This window comes from Herpailurus yagouaroundi, unplaced genomic scaffold, assembly GCF_014898765.1.
Source record: "Herpailurus yagouaroundi ecotype Mexico unplaced genomic scaffold, PumYag 203, whole genome shotgun sequence".
Lineage (NCBI taxonomy): Eukaryota > Metazoa > Chordata > Mammalia > Carnivora > Felidae > Herpailurus > Herpailurus yagouaroundi.
The window spans coordinates 28,588,943-28,606,351 of NW_024412434.1; the positions used below are offsets into that span (position 1 = coordinate 28,588,943).

General features: G+C 40.7%; 1 protein-coding gene across 3 annotated transcripts in view; it reads left to right on the forward strand.

Moving 5' to 3' along the window:
* Positions 1 to 17,409, forward strand: part of PRKCQ (protein kinase C theta) — a 189,305-nt gene that overhangs the window by 147,168 nt on the left and 24,728 nt on the right. For all 3 annotated transcript variants that reach the window (XM_040451506.1, XM_040451505.1, XM_040451507.1), the window contains 2 exons: positions 3,415 to 3,506; positions 5,035 to 5,097. In XM_040451506.1, coding sequence (XP_040307440.1) covers positions 3,415 to 3,506; positions 5,035 to 5,097 — 155 coding nt within the window. The remainder of the gene's footprint in view (positions 1 to 3,414; positions 3,507 to 5,034; positions 5,098 to 17,409) is intronic.

The following is a 17,409-nucleotide window of genomic DNA, read 5'->3' on the forward strand; positions in this document are numbered from 1 at the left end:
CACGTTTTCTCTCAGCTCATGACCAGAAAAGATAGGACAGCACTGGAGGAGACCTGGCTCTCTGCTTTCCTCTTTTCTGAGGAGTCCTTTTGCTGAGAAGGATCTGCTGGAGTTTGGTTTTTGACGTCATGCAATTTTTTTCCAGAAGATGTAATGAAAATTAAAGGCGGAATTACTCATATAGATGTCCAGCACCATTTCTGGAAGAGACTACCTTTGTTCCACTGTATTATTGCTTTTGCTTCTTTTACAAAGATCAGTTGACTGTATTTGTGAGGGTCTGTTTCTAAACTCTGTTCCATTTGATCTGTCCATTCTTTTGTCAACACCACACTGTCTTGATGACTATAGCTTTGTGGTGAGTCTTGAAGATGGGTAGTTCTGACCTCCAACTTTGTTCTTCCAAAAATTTTTTTGGCTGTTCTGGGTCTTTTGCCTCTGTGTAAACGTTAGAATCATTTTATAGAGGTCCACAAATAATTCAATAGGATTTTGACCGGGATTTCACTAGACCCATAAGTTGGAAAGAATTGACATCTTGACAATATTATATTCCTATTCATGAACATGGAATCTCTCTCCGTTTATTTAGTTCTTCTGATCTGCTGGGGTCTTTTGATTAGCTTTTAAATTGTTTTCCTAGGACAACAGCTACTAATTATTAAGGGCATGCTGAATGCGAACCCTGAGTCAGTTTTCTACATGTATCATCTCATTTAATACTCATGACAGTCCTCTCGAGACAGGAATATTATCCCTCTGTTTTGCAAATAAAGAAGATAATGCTCAAGGGAGGTTAACTTCTCCATGGTCACAAATAGAAGAAATACGAACTTGGTTCTCAGTAAGGGCAAAGCCCTGGTCTTGACCATTACCCTGAGTCTTGTCCTTCCGGGTTTGGTTTTACCTGAGTCAATCTGGAATCCTTCCAGTGGGCAGGCTTTTCTTCTTGAGAGTGGTGCTTAAGGGTTCCAGGTCAGTGGCAGGTCACCTTCAGCTCAGAGTACTCATTTTTCTGCCATTTATGAAAGTTTGAGTCTGTCATATATGCATGTATGTTTGTATGTACGACTGGGGCTTGGGATTCAAATTTTAAAAGATTTATCCATCCTTCAAAACGTGATCCTTGAAACCCAGACCCCAGGACTGCATGGTTTGTGTGTGTATGTTTATTCCCACTTCATCACCGAGCCATCTCCTTGGGCCCAGTGTAGACCCAAGAGTTCCCTGGATGAATGTCTTCCTGGGACTTCCAAACAGCATCCAGAACCCCTTAGAAAAAGGCAAGGACACTCAGAACAGCACCTTCTAGAAGGATAACAGGTTTCCCCACCCTGCCCACCCAAGCTGGACCTCCAGGCATGGACTGCCCTTATTCCCTATAAGCAGCCCACATTTATCTGGTATTCACCCAAACCAAGCACTTCAACTGAAGCAAAATGCCATCATAAATAACCAAAGGCAATCGATTGGCTTTTTTCAGTGCCTCTGGCTTAATATAAAGATGAGAATTAGAAGAGATTGTTTTAAAAGATTTATCATGGAGACATAAGATCTTTTAGTGGGATTAAGTGTGGCATCCAAGATGCTATAAATCTCCATTACTATTTAATTAATAATCACTATGGTAGTGTGGTCTTCTTGGAATGCCCAAGGGAGTAAACAATGACTGTGTCCTGTGGTACCTTAGAGTCTGTGTTTTGCCACACAGGTTCAACCCCCCAACCCTTCATAGCTAGGTACAGACCTGACTTAAGCATGAGAACTGATGGGACCACTGTGCCCAGTGTTGTGTAGAAGTTAGGGTTGGCCTTTTGCCTCGAGTCCTAGCTGACAACATATAAATTCCAAATTTTCAAGTTTTATAAAGATTTATAAGCATCCTAACACTTAAGAGGAACCCTTCATCTGAGCACTGTTATAAATGGCCTTTAAGCTCTTATAGCTTTCGTTCTTTTGAGCATGTAGGAGATTCCACTACTGTGTACGTACAGACCATTATAGTTTTAGGTAAAAAAAGGTGATTAGAAGTGGTCCACATGGTACTTACAAGAATAAGAGCTAAAGGAAACATGTGCTATTGATGAAGCAGATGTGTGCGGACTGAACAAATGATTAATCTCAAGCTATATTTGAAGTATCAATGTTAAGTTAGCACATCTATCACTAGAGATTTTGGCCTGTCCATAAGGGAAAGGGCTCCAGTTAAAGATAGAAATCAGTAAATTAGATCAGAGGTCAAGTTTAGAAAAAGCGGGACGACACTGATCTTTATCTAAATTATTGAGATATTTACCACAAGACTTGGTTTCCCCAGTTCTGTGGAGAACTGGCCTCAGTACAAATGGTGGGAAATGTAGGTCACTATCAGACCAGAACACCGTCACTTCATATGCCCCAGGGCCTCAGTTAGTCTCACATGAAAACTCAAAGGTTAATTCTGTTAAAAAATCACCCAAGTGAGGCTTTGGGGTGCAAATTCATGAGCAGACATGCTAAAGGTCTTCACACTTTAAGGATGACTAATTCTGTGGCTCATGAGGACTCTCTAGAATTGAGATGCTCAAAGTGTCGTATATATACTTATTGAGGAAGCACTGCCTCACATAGGAGGAGGAGCCCAGGCTCACTGGAATTGTAGCCGCTTCTGATACTCTCACTACAATGTTGAAGACCTGTAGACCTGAAGAGGTCTTCAACCTGAAGACCACTCAACATTACTTTTGATGGCGGCCATTCAAGGGGGCCAGCTCTAGTAACATGCATGATGTCCTCTGGTGGAAGCAACATGCTAGCTCATCAGCAAGGTCTTGCAACAAGTGAAATCAGGACCGGCAAGAGATAAGGCTACACTTAATTGTCAGCTGAAGGCAGGACTGTGTTTCTTCAAATCTGATGGGTGAGGCAGGAATGCACATCCCCACTCTCACTCCTACCACAGGGCCATACCTGGAGAGTACGTTCAGAACTACTTACTAAGTGTTGTGTTGAACGCATGCTTCCAAGCCCTGTGCCTGGAGTCAGAGACCTGATTTGTGTTATCCTTACCATCCTACACACTATCAATTTCCACAGGTATACAATCAGCATTGTATACCATTAAGTGTCCAACACCATCACTGTTGGGTGGGCGAGTCCAGGTGGACCCTTCCTCATGCCGTGCCCCATCAGCTGCATCATAGCGTGTAAGTATCCCAGCAAACGTTACGCATATGCCTCCCCGATGCCCCAAGCTGCTTCTTGGTGTTCGGAAATGCTGTAGATCAGCTAAATTATCTTGGTCTTTTTATAAGTGATCTCAAGATAGAATTGGTTCCCCTGAAATAATCTAAATCCACCCAGAAAGTAGCGCTTGTTTCCTTCTTTTTTTTTTTTTAAAAGCTGAAATTTGGAATTGTTTTTGTTTTTCCCTAGGAAAACCTCTTTTTTGTGATGGAGTATCTCAATGGAGGAGACTTAATGTACCACATCCAAAGTTGCCACAAGTTTGATCTTTCCAGAGCCACGTAAGAGCCCTCTAAAGGGTTTGGGGTTTTTCCACTGTTCTTGTCAGGTACTGAGCACCTGCGATGCCCATCGATACTTCTCCCTTGTGGCAATTTTCCTGTTTCCTCACTCAGCATGCCACAACCTCAGGTCAGGGGAACGCCCTGGGGACCTATCCAACAAGGCAACTGTTTTCCCCATTTGTGAAGCTTAACTTGGAGTCTGTTTTGTTTCATTTCTCCATGTTTTGAAATCAAGAACTTAGTGTCTTAAGAAACCACTTAGCTCATCAAGCTTCTAATTAATCTAAACCCAGAAGCAAATATTTGCCCTTTGAAAAGAAGCAGTCAAATGAAACACAGATCTTAAAGGTGGTCATGGGGATGAAGCTCTAAGGCCTTTGATGGGAAGCTGAAGGTGAAGGCATAAAACATCTGGCTAAAGGGGGGGGGGGGGATTGAGAATTAAGAAACCAGAAGAGGTATTTACTCTCTGAGAATAAATCTTCACCTTTTTCGAAACCAGGCAGACTGCATTTGCCAGGTGGAAATGAAGCTGAGTCCCACACAACCCCCTGCCTCTCTTCCTCCCGTGGGCCCTGTTTCCTCAGTAATAAAACCGTGACACTCAGGAAAAAAGAAAATTGTGCCACTAGGGCCACTTAAAAATATGGGTACACACTAGCTTCCTTTTCCCGGTGCTCAGTAATCTTTCATTCACCCCTAATGAGCACTTTCGAGTGGTGTAGGCTGAGCTGGGTTGAAAGATGGACGGGTCCCACCAGCTCCCACAGAAACTCTGGCTGAAATGGCTTTTTGTCAAAGCCAGTGGCTCGCACACCACTAAGCTCATCACCTCCAGGAACCATCAGCAACGTGCCCAGAGAGAATTTTATGGGATTTCCGCAGCAGAGAAATCATCAGGCGGTTTTCGTGCTAACGGATTCTCTACGCCCACCTTCCTCACTACCTCTGGAAGGCATGAATGCCATCACAGACACATGCTGTCTGTCGTGCCCTCAATGCCTCCCAGGTGTCTGTCATCACTGCAAATGGAGAGCATATCCCACTCCCATCTTCCATCTGCCTTCCTCTGCCTCTGGGGCTGCATTTCTTGCCCATAAACAAGCCGGGTCTATTTGGAATGACCCTGCACACAGGTGTAAGGGCTCCAAGCAGAGTTTAAAATAAAATGGAAAATTATTTTTCTGTAATACTTATACAATTACATTTAATGTATATGTGTGTTTTATTAGCAAAAAAAAAAGTTTGAGCATTATAGTTTAGAAGAATAAGTACTAGATGCAGGTAAGACTAACTTAAGGTTAGTTTCATGCTATGTTAAGCTTTGTTTCATGCTATGAGGACTGGGGCTGAACATATAGAACAGACATCTCTCTTTTTTTAGGACTGAACGAAATTATGTGTGTACAGAGTTGTGTGGGTACACCTCAGACAGTACTTGCACAGAGTACCCACTATTTAAAATGGGGATTTTACTTTGTTCCATCAATGCACCCATACTGAACTTTGATTTTCCTTCCCTCAGGTTCTATGCTGCTGAAATCATTCTGGGTCTGCAGTTCCTTCATTCCAAAGGAATTGTGTACAGGTAAATTTTATTCTTTGGAAACACATACAGAGATATCTTGATTCCCTGTCCAGTTAATTTAATCATTCTGCTCTGGTGATGTGAAATGGCCAGTGTGCTTTGTGGCAGGAAGTTGCACGGCCGGGGTGAGGATAGTCAAGTCAGGAACTCCCATCTCAGAAGAAGTAGGGTTCTGCTCTCATTTTGCTCTTTATTCTGGTCCTTCCTTATGTAGTTATTCTCCCCACTCACCTCCACTTTTCTCATCTCCTTCCATTACCCTGCTTTCCCTTTGGCATCTTAATCATCGCTTTCTCTTTCTGTCTCTTTCATAGCTCGTCTTTCCTGATTTTTGCTTGGGCCAACTAGAATGCTTGTTGAATGTTCTCTTGGGTGGGGGAAGAGGGGAGCTCTTCCTTGAACACTCATACACACCCGTGGAAACCTACTTGCCTGCACCCGGTAGAAGTGCATAGGAAGCCATGTGTACTCTCTTTCATGAGTGGATGTCCATCCAAAATATCTCTATCATACACCATCTTTTCACACCCTTCTCAGAGGAAAGCTATTGTACTTTAATCTCCTTACTTCTTTGCTCAAAATATAGTTGACTCTTATTTAACATAGAAATCACCAAAAGCTTGGTTGTCTGGTTTCTGACTCACTGAAGATTAGGGGGGAAAAAATAAAATTAAAAAAAAAAAAAAAAAAGAGGGCCAGACAGGAGGCTGGCGAAGCTGCTGGAGGCTGGCCCAGTGAGCAAAGTGAGAGGGTCATGTTGAATCCAATATAAAGGGAAGATGCAAGTCAATCAAAAGGCTCTGGGAGAGTGGGATTATGTGCCCTTCTGTGGCAAGTGTTCATAACACTGGACCAGAGTCATCAGTAAGGTTCAATGGTAAGAGGGGGTCCGAGATGGCAGCATAGGAAAACCCTAAATGCACCTCCTCCCAGGGACACACAAATCTACTCCAACATATAAAGGAGCAATTCCTCTTGAAGGACTGAGGGCCAACTGGAAAGCTTGTGCTCAACAAAGGATAGAGGCACAGTAATGATGAGATCCCCACCCCCAATATTACCAACTGTAGGGGGAGGGATGGCACTGAAGAGGGCCATGCAGACTTGCCCCTCTGGGGGCAAAGTAGTTTAAGGGACAACTAGACTCTGAATGTCCACCAAATGGTGAGGGAGATGGTAGAACTCTCCTCAATGCCAGAGGTGCTGGCGGGTGCCATTGTTTAAGCTCCCCCTCCACTTTGATAGTGCAGACAGGAGCAGGGTCCAGGCATTGTAGCCAGGCTGCTGCTTCAGTGAGCCCCAGTATGCCAGCCTACACCAGATCCATCCATCCCCCTAAAGGCGGCCCCCCACCCATGCCTGCCACAGCTCCAGCCATCTCCCTAAGGCTGCCCCAGTATGATACACACCAGGGCTCTCCTAGACAGTACCCCCTATGACTCCAGCCATCTAGCCAAGGCAGCACAAATATAAAGTACTCTAGGACACCCCTATCCTTTCCCCACCCTAGTTCCAACCATCCCACCAAGGCAAACTGATGTGGATTGCCCCAGGACCCACCAGCCTATATTCACTTCCTGCCAGGATAGCCCTGGTGCAGAATGCCCCAGGATCCCTTGGTCTATGCCTGCTTCAGCTCCAACCAGCCATCCAAGAAGCCCTCTGCATAGAGCACCCCAATGTGATGCCAGCCAGCCAAAGCTTCCTGGCATATATAGTCTATACAGAGGACATTCCTACACAAAGTCACTCCTTCAAGACTGGGAGAGGTGCCTTTTTCACCTAATTCATATAAATAAACAGAAAAAGTCAAAATAAGGAGGCAGAAGGATATGCTCCAAATTGAAGACAAAACTTCAAAAAAGAACTAAAATAGAGATGGCAATCTACCTGACAAAGAGTTCAAAGTACTAGTCATAAAGATGCCCACTGGACTTCAGAGAAAAGCAGATGAACCCTGTGAGACTTCAACAAACAGAATATAAAAAAAGAACAAATCAACTAAAGAATGCAAAAACAAAAATGTCAAATACACTAGAGGGAATCACTACCAGATTAGAGGAGGTAGAACAGATCAGCATCTGGAAAATAGGGTATAAAAAGCACCCAAGCTGAACAGCAAAAAGAAAAGAGAATTTAAAAAGTTAGCATAGGTTAAAGGACCTCTGAGACAACGTCAAGTATGCTAACATTTATATTAGAAGACAAAGAAGAGAAACAAAGGAGTGAAACTTATTTGATGAAATAATAGCTAAAGAGAAGGAACAGACATCCAGGTTCAGGAAGCACAGACAGTCCCAAACAAGATGAATTCAAGAGGTCCACACCAAAACACATAATAATTAAAATGTACGAAATTAAAGATAAAGAGGATCTTAAAAGAGGCAAGAGAAAAGCAACTAGTTATGTACAAGTGAAACCCCACAGGGCTATCAGCAGATTTTTGGCACATGCTTTGAAGGTAAGAAGGGAGTGGCATGATATATTCAAAGTGCTGAAAGGAAGAAAACTACAACCAAGAATATTCTACCCAACAAGGCTATCATTCAGATTTGAAGAAGACATAAAGAGTTTCCCAGACAAAAGTTAAAAGAGTTCATCACCACCAAACCAGCCTTACGAAGACGTGTGAAAGGGACTTCTTCAAGCAGAAAAGAAAATGCCTTGAAGAAAATTATGAAAGGAAAAAACTTCACTGGTAAAAGTAAACATACAGTAAATCAATCACTTGTAAACCTAGGATGAAGGTTAAAAAGTAAAATCAATTAATGGATTCACAATATAAAAGTGTATGTAAAACAGACCATTACAAATATAAAACATGGAGTGGGGAGGACTAAGAATGCAATGCTTTTAGAATGTGTTGAATTTAAGTGACCATCAACTTACAAGAGACTGCTATATACTTAGGATGGTATTATATAAACTTCATGGAAACCACATTTATATATCTATAATAGATACACACAAAAAAAGAGAAAAGAATCCAAGCATATCATTAAAAGCCATCAATCACAAGGGAGGAGAGCAAGAAAAGAAGAAAGGAACAGAGAAGAACTACATAAACAACCAGAAAACAATGAACAAAATAGGGATAAGTACATACCTATCTATAATTACTTTAAATGTAAATGGACTAAATGCTCCAGTCAAAAGATACAGATGACTAAATAGATTAAAGAAGACCCAACTACATGTTGCCTACAAGAGACTCACTTCAGATATAAAAGACACACAGACAGAAAGTAAAGCGATGGAAAAGATAATCCATGCAAACGGAAGCAAAAAATAAACTGTAGCAATATTTATATAAGACAAAATCAACTTTCAAATAAAGTCTGTAACAAGAGACAAAGCAGGGCATAATCCTAAAGGGATTGATCCAACAAAAGAGCAATTGTAAATATGCATCCAACATAGAAACAACATATGAAGCAAATATTAACAGACACAAAGGGAGAAATTAACAGTAGTTCAATTACAGTAGGGGACTTTAACACCCCACTTAGAGCAACGGGAAGATCATCTAAGCAGAAAAATCAACAAAGCAACAGTGACTTTGAATGACACGCTGGACCGGATGAACATAACAGATATATTCAAAACATTTCATCCTAAAACAGAAGACATTCTTTTCAAGTGCATATGGGACATTTTCCAGGATAGATCATGTGTTAGGCCACAAAACAAGTTTCAATAAATTTAAGAATAGCAAAATCATATCAGACACATTTTCCAACCACAGCAGTATAAAACTAGAACTCAGAAGAAAGAAAAAAACTGGATAAAATACAAACACAGAGGCTAAACAACATGCTACCAAAACAAAATAAATAGGTAAATGAAATCAAGAGGAAATCCACATTACCTGGAGACACATGAAACTGGAAACACAGTGATTCAAAAATCTTTGAGACACAGGAAACTGTTCTAAGGGAAAATTTATAATTTTTACTTCAAGACAAAAGAAAAGTCTCAAAAAAATCTGAATTTAAACCTAACAGAATAAGAAAAAGAAAAATAAACAAAGCCCAAAGTTATAGAAAAAAAGGAAATAATAAAGTTTGGAGCAAAAGTAAATGAAATAGAGAAGAAAAAATATTGAAAAGATCAATGAAACTAAGAGACAGATCTTTGAGAAGATAAACAAAATTGGCAAACTTTTAGCATAGTAATCACAAAAAAAAAAAAAAAAGAGGGAGAGGACCCAAATAAAAAATATCAGAAATGAAAGAGAAGTTACAATTGACACCACAGAAATATATAAAGGTTATAAGAGACTACTAAAAAAAAATCATATGCCAACAAATTGGAACAACCTAGAAGAAGTGGATAAATTCCTACAAACTTACAGTCTTCCAAAACTGACTCAAGAAGAAACAGAAAATCTGAACAAACTGATTACTATTAACAAAATTGAATCACTAATCCAAAAACACCCAACAAAAGTCCAGAACCAGAGGACTTCAAACGTAAATTCTACCAAACATTTAAAGAAGGGTTTAACCCATTTACTTTAAAATTTTTTTTACCATTTATTTATTTTTGAGAGAGAGACAGTATGAGCAGGGACGGGCAGAGAGAGAGGGAGACACAGAGTCCAAAGCAGGCTCCAGGCTCCAAGCTGCCAGCACAGAGCCCGATGCTGGGCTCAAACTCATGAACTGTGAGATCATGACCTGAACTTAAGTCGGATGCTTAACCAACTGAGCCACCCAGGTGCCCCTGGGTTTAACCCATTTAAAGAAGAGTTAATACTATCATTCTCAAGCTATTCTGAAAGAATGAACAAGAAGGAATGCTTCCAAATCCATTCTATGTGGCCAGCATTATCCTGATTCCAAAACCAGACAAAGACTACAAGAAGAAAAAATTACAGGCCAATATCCCTGATGAACATAGATCAAAAGTCCTCAACTAATTATTAGCAAATCAATTTTGACAATGCATTAAAAGGATCATTCACCATGATCAAGTAGGATTTATTCCAAGGACACAAGAATAGCTAAATAGCCGTTCATCAATGTGATACTCCACATTAACAAAATGAAAAATAAAAATCATATCATCTTGGGGCACGTGGGTGGCTCAGTTGGTTACACATCCGACTTCAACTCAGGTCATGATCTCATGTCTCGTGGGTTCAAGCCCTGCTTCGGGCTCTGTGCTGACAGCTCAAAGCCTGGAGCCTACTTCGGATTCTGTGTCTCCCTCTCTCTGCCCCTTCCCCGCTTGTGCTCTGTCTCTCAAAAATGAATAAAAGTTAAAAAAATTGTTTTTAAATCCTATCATCTCAATAAATGTGCCAAAGCATTTGAGTAAATTCAGTAGCCCTTCATGATAAAAACTCTCAACATGGATTTAGAGGGAACACACATCAGTATAATAGAGGCCATATATGACAAACTCACAGCTAACATCATACTTAATGGTGAAAAACTGAGAGCCTTCCTTTGGAAATCAGGAGCAGGACATGATGACCACTCATGCCACTTTTATGCAACATAGTACTGGCAGTCCCAGCCATAGCAATCAGGCAAAACAAAAAGACATCCATATTGGTAAGAAATAATTAAAATGGTCATTCTTTGTACTTGACATGATACTATATATAGAAAACCTTGAAGACTCCAGAAAAAAAAAAAAACCTATTAGAATAAGTATAAATTCAGTAAAGTTGCAGGATACAAAATATACAGAATCTGCTGCATTTCTGTATACTAAACTATCAGAGAAACCAAGAAAACAATCCCATCTGCAATCACATCAAAAAGAATAAAATACTTAGGAAAAAACTTAGCTAAGGGTGTGAAAGACATTTACACTGAAAACTAACATACTGATGAAAAATTGAAGACAACACAAATAAAAGGAAAGATATTTGATACTCATGTTTTGGAAGAACACTGTTAAAATGTCCATATTACACAAAGATCTGTAGATTTGGTGCAATCCCTATCAAAATTCCAATGACATTTTTCACCAAACTAGAACAAAAAATTCCAAAATCTGTATGGAACCACAAAAGACCCCGAATGGCCAAAACATTCTTGAGAAAGAAAAACGAAGTTGGATATATCAAGTTTCCTGATTTCAAACTCTACTACAAAGCTATAGTAACCAAAACGGTATGGCATTAGCACAAAAGCAGACACACAGATCAGTGGAGTAGGATAGAGAGCACAGAAATAAGCCCACGTGTGTATGGCCAATTAACCTATGACAAAGAAAGCAAGAACATAGGGCAGTCTCTTCAATAACTGGTGTTAGGATAAATAGCTACATGCAAAAGAATGAAATTGGACCACTTTCTTACACCATACACAAAAATAAACTAAAAAATGGATTACATACTTGAGTTTAATACCAGAAACTGTAAGTCTCCTAGACAAAAATATAGGAAGTAATAAGGCTCATTGACCCCAGTCTTAACGATTTTTTAGATCTGACTCCAAAGGCAGGGGAAATAAAAGTAAAAAGAAACTTTTGGGACTATATGAAACTAAGAAGCTTTTTCACAGCGAGGAAACCATACCAAACCAAACAAAAACTTTTTGTGTTGTCTTCAATTTCTTTCATCAGAATGGATTACTGAATGGAAGAAGATATTTACAAATAATATATGCAATTACTATCCAAAATACATAAAGAACTCATACAACACCAAACATATAGTCTGATTAAAAATGCATAGAGGACATGAATATGCATTTTTACAAAGAATATATGGCCAGGAGACACACAAAATGGTGCTCAGCACCACTAATCATCAGGGAAACATAAATCTAAACCACAATGAAATATCACCTCACACCTGTCAGAATGGCTAGAATCAAAAAGAAAAAAATAACAAGTGTGAGCAAGGATATGAATAAAAGGGAACCCTTATTCACTGTTGGTGGGAATGTAAATTGACGCAGCCACTATGGAAAACAGTAGGAAAGTTCCTAAAATAATTAAAAATATAAATACCCTATCACCCAGTATTACTACTTTAGTATTTACCCAAAGAAAACAAAGGCACTAATTTGAGAAGTCATATGCATTAATATGTTTATTGCAGCATTATTCACAGTAGTCAAGCTATGGAAGCAACCCAGGTGTCCATCAAAAGATGAATGGATACAAAAGGTGTGGTGCATATATCTATATATATATACACATATATACATATATACATATACATGTGTATACACACATACACACACACACACACACACAAAATGTAATTATTACTCAGCCATAAAAAAGAATGAAATCTTGCCATTCACAACATGAATGGATCCAGAGGGTATTACACTAAGTGAAGTCAGATATAAAAAGACGAATAGCATATGATTTCACTTATATGTGGAATCTAAAAAACAAAACAGAAAAAGACTCATAAACAGAAGCAGATTCTTAAATACTGAGAACAGACTGCTGGTTGCCAGAGGATAGGACAGTGAAAGGGTAGGAGAAATAGAGAGTAAGAGGTACAAACTTCCAATTGTAAAGTAAATAAGTCATGGGGATGAAAAGTACAGTACAGGGAATAATATCGTGATAGTGTGACAGGTCATGACTACGCTGTGGAGAGCACAGCATAAAGTATATAATTGTTGAATCACTGTGTTTTACACCTGAATACAATATTAAAAGAAAGGTTAAATGGTGTCCCACACTGAGTGTTGACGACAGCAAACTGTGTATAATACAGGCCAGAAGCATCCCGTCAGAGATGGTCAATACTGAGCAGCTTACAGGGTTGGCTGAAAATTCACTTCGGGAAACCTCTCCATTCCCAGAGGGCACAGTCAAGGGAAAGTTGCCATACTTAGAGCCACAGAACACAACTTTAGGGAAGGCTTGGAAGTCATCTTAAGCGGTCTCTTTGGCAACCTTTGGATACAATGGGCTTTGGGGTGGGGGGTGTCCATCTACAAAATAATGTATTAAACAACTGTTTTATACAATTCCTTAATCTCCAAGAAAATGAAAAATACCCATCAGAACATTGAAAACCCTGATCAGAATCTATGGTTTGTTTTTTCTCTCTGTTATCTGTAATGCCTGCAATATATATAAAATACATATCACTGGGGAACTCAGTAGCTTGTGTAGGATGGATGGAAGGGAGAGAAAAGATTTGTGAGAGAGAGAGAGAGAGAGAGAGAGAGAGAGAGAGAGAGAGAGAGATCAGAGCTCAAAGGAACCTCGTGAGAGAAAAGCCCACATGCCCCAGTATAGTCTGTCTCTCCATAGCACAATGCTTTTTTTCTAGCATTTCGTCTTGTTAGTTGACAGAACAGAAAGGACCAACAGGGTCCTTAATGGTCTTTAATATCACAAATTGTACCCAGTAGAGGGCTCTTACTACATCCCTTAATGGGAAATCATGGCTTCTATGGCTTTTTATGCACCAATAAGAAAGAATATTGGGTTTATTTAGTAGTGTATTTGCTGAAGTTCTCGAGAATCCTTGAAAGACACCATCAAATAATTCAAGCTAAGGGGAAGTCATCTAGTAAGTACTGGAGAATGGGACTGTCTTGCATTAAAAACCATTCAACTCCCCATTTGTAAGTGTACTGACCTGAACTGCCCATTTGGCAACCGAATTAACAAGGGGATTCTATTAATTTCCTTCTTCTAACCACTTGGGATTATGATTTCTGGGTTTGTTCACACACACACACAAAATTTATATATATATATACACACACACACACACACACACACACACACACACACACACACACATACATATACCATAGAAATTACCACAAACTTGATGGCTTAAACCAACAGGAGTTTATTCTCTCATAGTTCAGGGGTCAGAGGTCCAAAGTCAAGGTGCCAGCAGGGTTAGCCTACTTCCCAAGGCTCTCAAGCAGAATGCTTCCTTGCCCCTTCCAGCATCTCACAGCTCCAGGTGCTCCTTGGCTTTGGGGGCATCCCTCCTGTCTGCCTCTGTGTTCACATGACCTTTTCTTCTCTGTGCACCTCTTTTGTCTTCCCTGTATGTCTCTTAAGAGGACACTTGACCCCCTGGAAAATCCAAGATGATCTCATTCCAAGATCCTTAATTTAGTCACATCTACAAAGACCCTTCTCCCAAAGAAGGTCTCATCCACAAGGTTCTAGGGGTTAGAATATGAACTTATCTTTTGGGGGCCACCATTCAATGCCCCACAGCTGGTGATGTAGACAGACTGACCCCTGAATGTACGGTTCTTCATTAAGCATTGCTGTGTACACAAAAGCTACCAAAGTCTCAATTCCTGGGTACCTAATGACGACACTTTCTGAGTTTTTATTGTGCATTTTTTTGGAGATAAAGTAGAAGTGCATGACAAGACATAGGCACCACACTCTAACAAAAACAGTCCCAGTAAGATTCTAATTAAAGGTGTCAATAGGAAAGAAAATGGTAGCCTCAGAAGTGGGAGAGGGTTTGCCAAAAAAATAAATTCCTATCAGAAAGAGTTTTGTTTTTTTTTAGAGGAGGAGAAAGCCTTTGCAAATGGAAGAAGTGATTCCAGAAAAGGCACAGAAGCAGAAGGTCAAGGAGTAAACATTAGACAAATGGGTCCAGCCTTATTGGAAAGGCTTTTGCTAAGCAGCCACAAGAAATGAGGCCAAGTGATGTAGAGAAACAGGTGCCAACATCATTTACCACCTGCTGGTGTTATAAAAGTAGTGACATCTTAAAAGATGCCTCAGCCCTGGTTTGGGTTAAATGTAAAAAACAAGCAGCTGGAAAATACCCAGACATGGAAAGAGAAGAATCTAGAATCTCTGATCTTAGAACTATTAGAACTGAAAGGCTATCTGAGGATAGCTGAGCAGTGACAGCACTGGCCTAACCCGTGTTTTTGAAGCCATTCACAAATGCTTTCACATGGGTTACCTCATTCTATGCTAACAAAGGTCCTGTGGGATAAAGAAGGTAGGCACCACTGTACCCCTTTTACAGATAAGCCACTGGAGGCTCAGAGGGGATGTAGCTTGGCTGAGCCACTTAGCAATAAAGCTGGGATTTGAAATACAGTTCTTCTGACACCCACCCTCTGCCTCTTGCAAATGGAAAAGCTTTGCTTATGTTGACCACACAACTGAATGAAAGGCTTCCACTGAATTCTATTATACCTGACGCACTGCCCCTGGGGCACACAGGTGCTTACCAGAGCCACGCCAGCTGATCTGGACTCCAAAGTTCCTTTCTGGGTGCCCTGGTATCCTATAAGGTGTATGTGAGGAGTAATTAAGTGACATACCTGTGAACACTCTGGCCATTGGATTCTGTGGCAGGTGCACTTATCCCTCCTCTGCCTCCACTCCTTACCCTCATGGAGGTCTGGCTCTGCGTTTAGACTTTTCCCATTCTGACTTAATCTCTCAAACCATCAATGACCTTTTCTCTCCCAACCCCTAACACTTGGTTCACCTTAGAGGGTGGAATGAAAATCAAACATGATGCTCATTTTCCTAGCCTGAGGCTCAGAGAACACTTATTTTTAGGACTGATTAAAATTCACCCTGAGTCACTGAAGACTCTGGCTCTCAGCAGGACCAATTCGATGAGAAAGACTGGGTCAGCTTGGTTTATGAGGATGTAGGAGAGAAGGCCTTGGTTTGCATCCAAACCAAGTTGGTTTACCCCACCTGTGAGCTGGGATAAATTGTGTAACCCTTAAGAGCCTGTTCTTTCAATCAGAAAAATATGAATAAAGATAGTAATTCCGTATCAAAGGGCTGCTATGAGAATCAGATGATGAAGTGCATGTGAGAGCAAGAAAATCCAATGCAAGTATTACATACAATCTTCATCATCCTTATAATTTGCATATAGCACTGCAGCTAGATGTCTGGTTCCCTAGTGATGACCTCCAAACCATCCTTCAGCCAAATTTCTAGGAACATGTGTATGTGGCTATAAATGATGCAAATAGGTTTCATGTAGCAGAAACCCAAAATGTTACCAATATTGCATAGAGTGTGGATTAGAAAATGAATCTGCAACTGTAAGCATTAGGAGTAAAATATGATCCAGACCTGGATTTATTGGAATTCATAAGTCACAGTGAAAGTGTACTTCATTAAAATAACGAACAGCAAGGCAGAAGACCTAAGGAAAGACAGACATATTAGACAGACATATTCATCCTGATCATGAAAGTTATGACAGCATTTGAGTTAGGAGAGAGAAGCAGAACCGACATGGATATGAACATGAGATACATATTCACATGTCCTGGAGATACCCTGGCCACCCAGTCAGATAGGAACGGTCTATGATGCCCTGGTCATGGAGATTATGAACCAAGCTGGCCCAGATGGAAGAGGTCAATTCTGGGGACATCTGCTAATAGTGTCACTCCACCAAAACACAGCTGCAGCCATGCTCACTCTCTCTGGCTGCTTTGCTCCAGCAGAAGGTGGAGAGAGCAATGGAAGGGAACAGTTCCTCAGGAGTTAACTGCAACGGATAATGCCTGGTGGGTGAGCCAGTCCCTGGTGGGTGATGGTTCCTTCAGCAAACATTTATTGAATGCTCTTTACATGCTCGCCTCCTGCCAAGGCTGTCACAGTATAGCACACAATACACATTTCTACCCTCCTGAACCTCACAGTTTAGCAAGAGGCACAGCAAATCATGATGGGAACTTTAGGCTGATATGAATATTGATGACAAGCAATAAAAGATCACCCACAGTTTGGCTTCAGCGAAATCTCAGCCTCCTTGAGAAACTGGAACTAAGAAGGCAGACCCATCGGAGCCCAAAGGTACCTCTCTCATCACTGTGTCTCTTTGGGTTTACATAGCCTCTGTCTCTGCTCTTGGCCAAGCCCCTTCAGCTTTCTCCTTTACTAAGGCCATGCTAGAGGACATCCGTCAGCAGTCCTGATTACCCGTCACCCACCGAGACGGATTAGGGCCGCCTTCCCACAATCCCAACCTCCCCAAAGAGAAAACCTGAATCATCCAGTTGAGTCCAGTCACCTGAACTGAAGGAGACAGGGCTATTTGCAAGGCCCTTTGGGAGCAGAGTCTTTGAGAAGGGAATTTTAAGCCAATTCTCTAACTGGAGGCGCAGAAAAGAGTAAGCACAATAGCTGTTCCTATTCTCTCCCAAGTCACCTTCGCTAAGAAGGGAGACCGTGGTGGCCATCACCGACCACACATCCTAGATGTGGGTTTCAGAAAGTTCAGAAGTTCGTGGTCAGAGGACATAAAGAAAAAGAAAAGTGGGTATTCTATAACAAACTAGAAAAAAAATTGAGTCATTGATGTCAAATGTTAGCATGTGGATGATCTTTTTAAAGTCT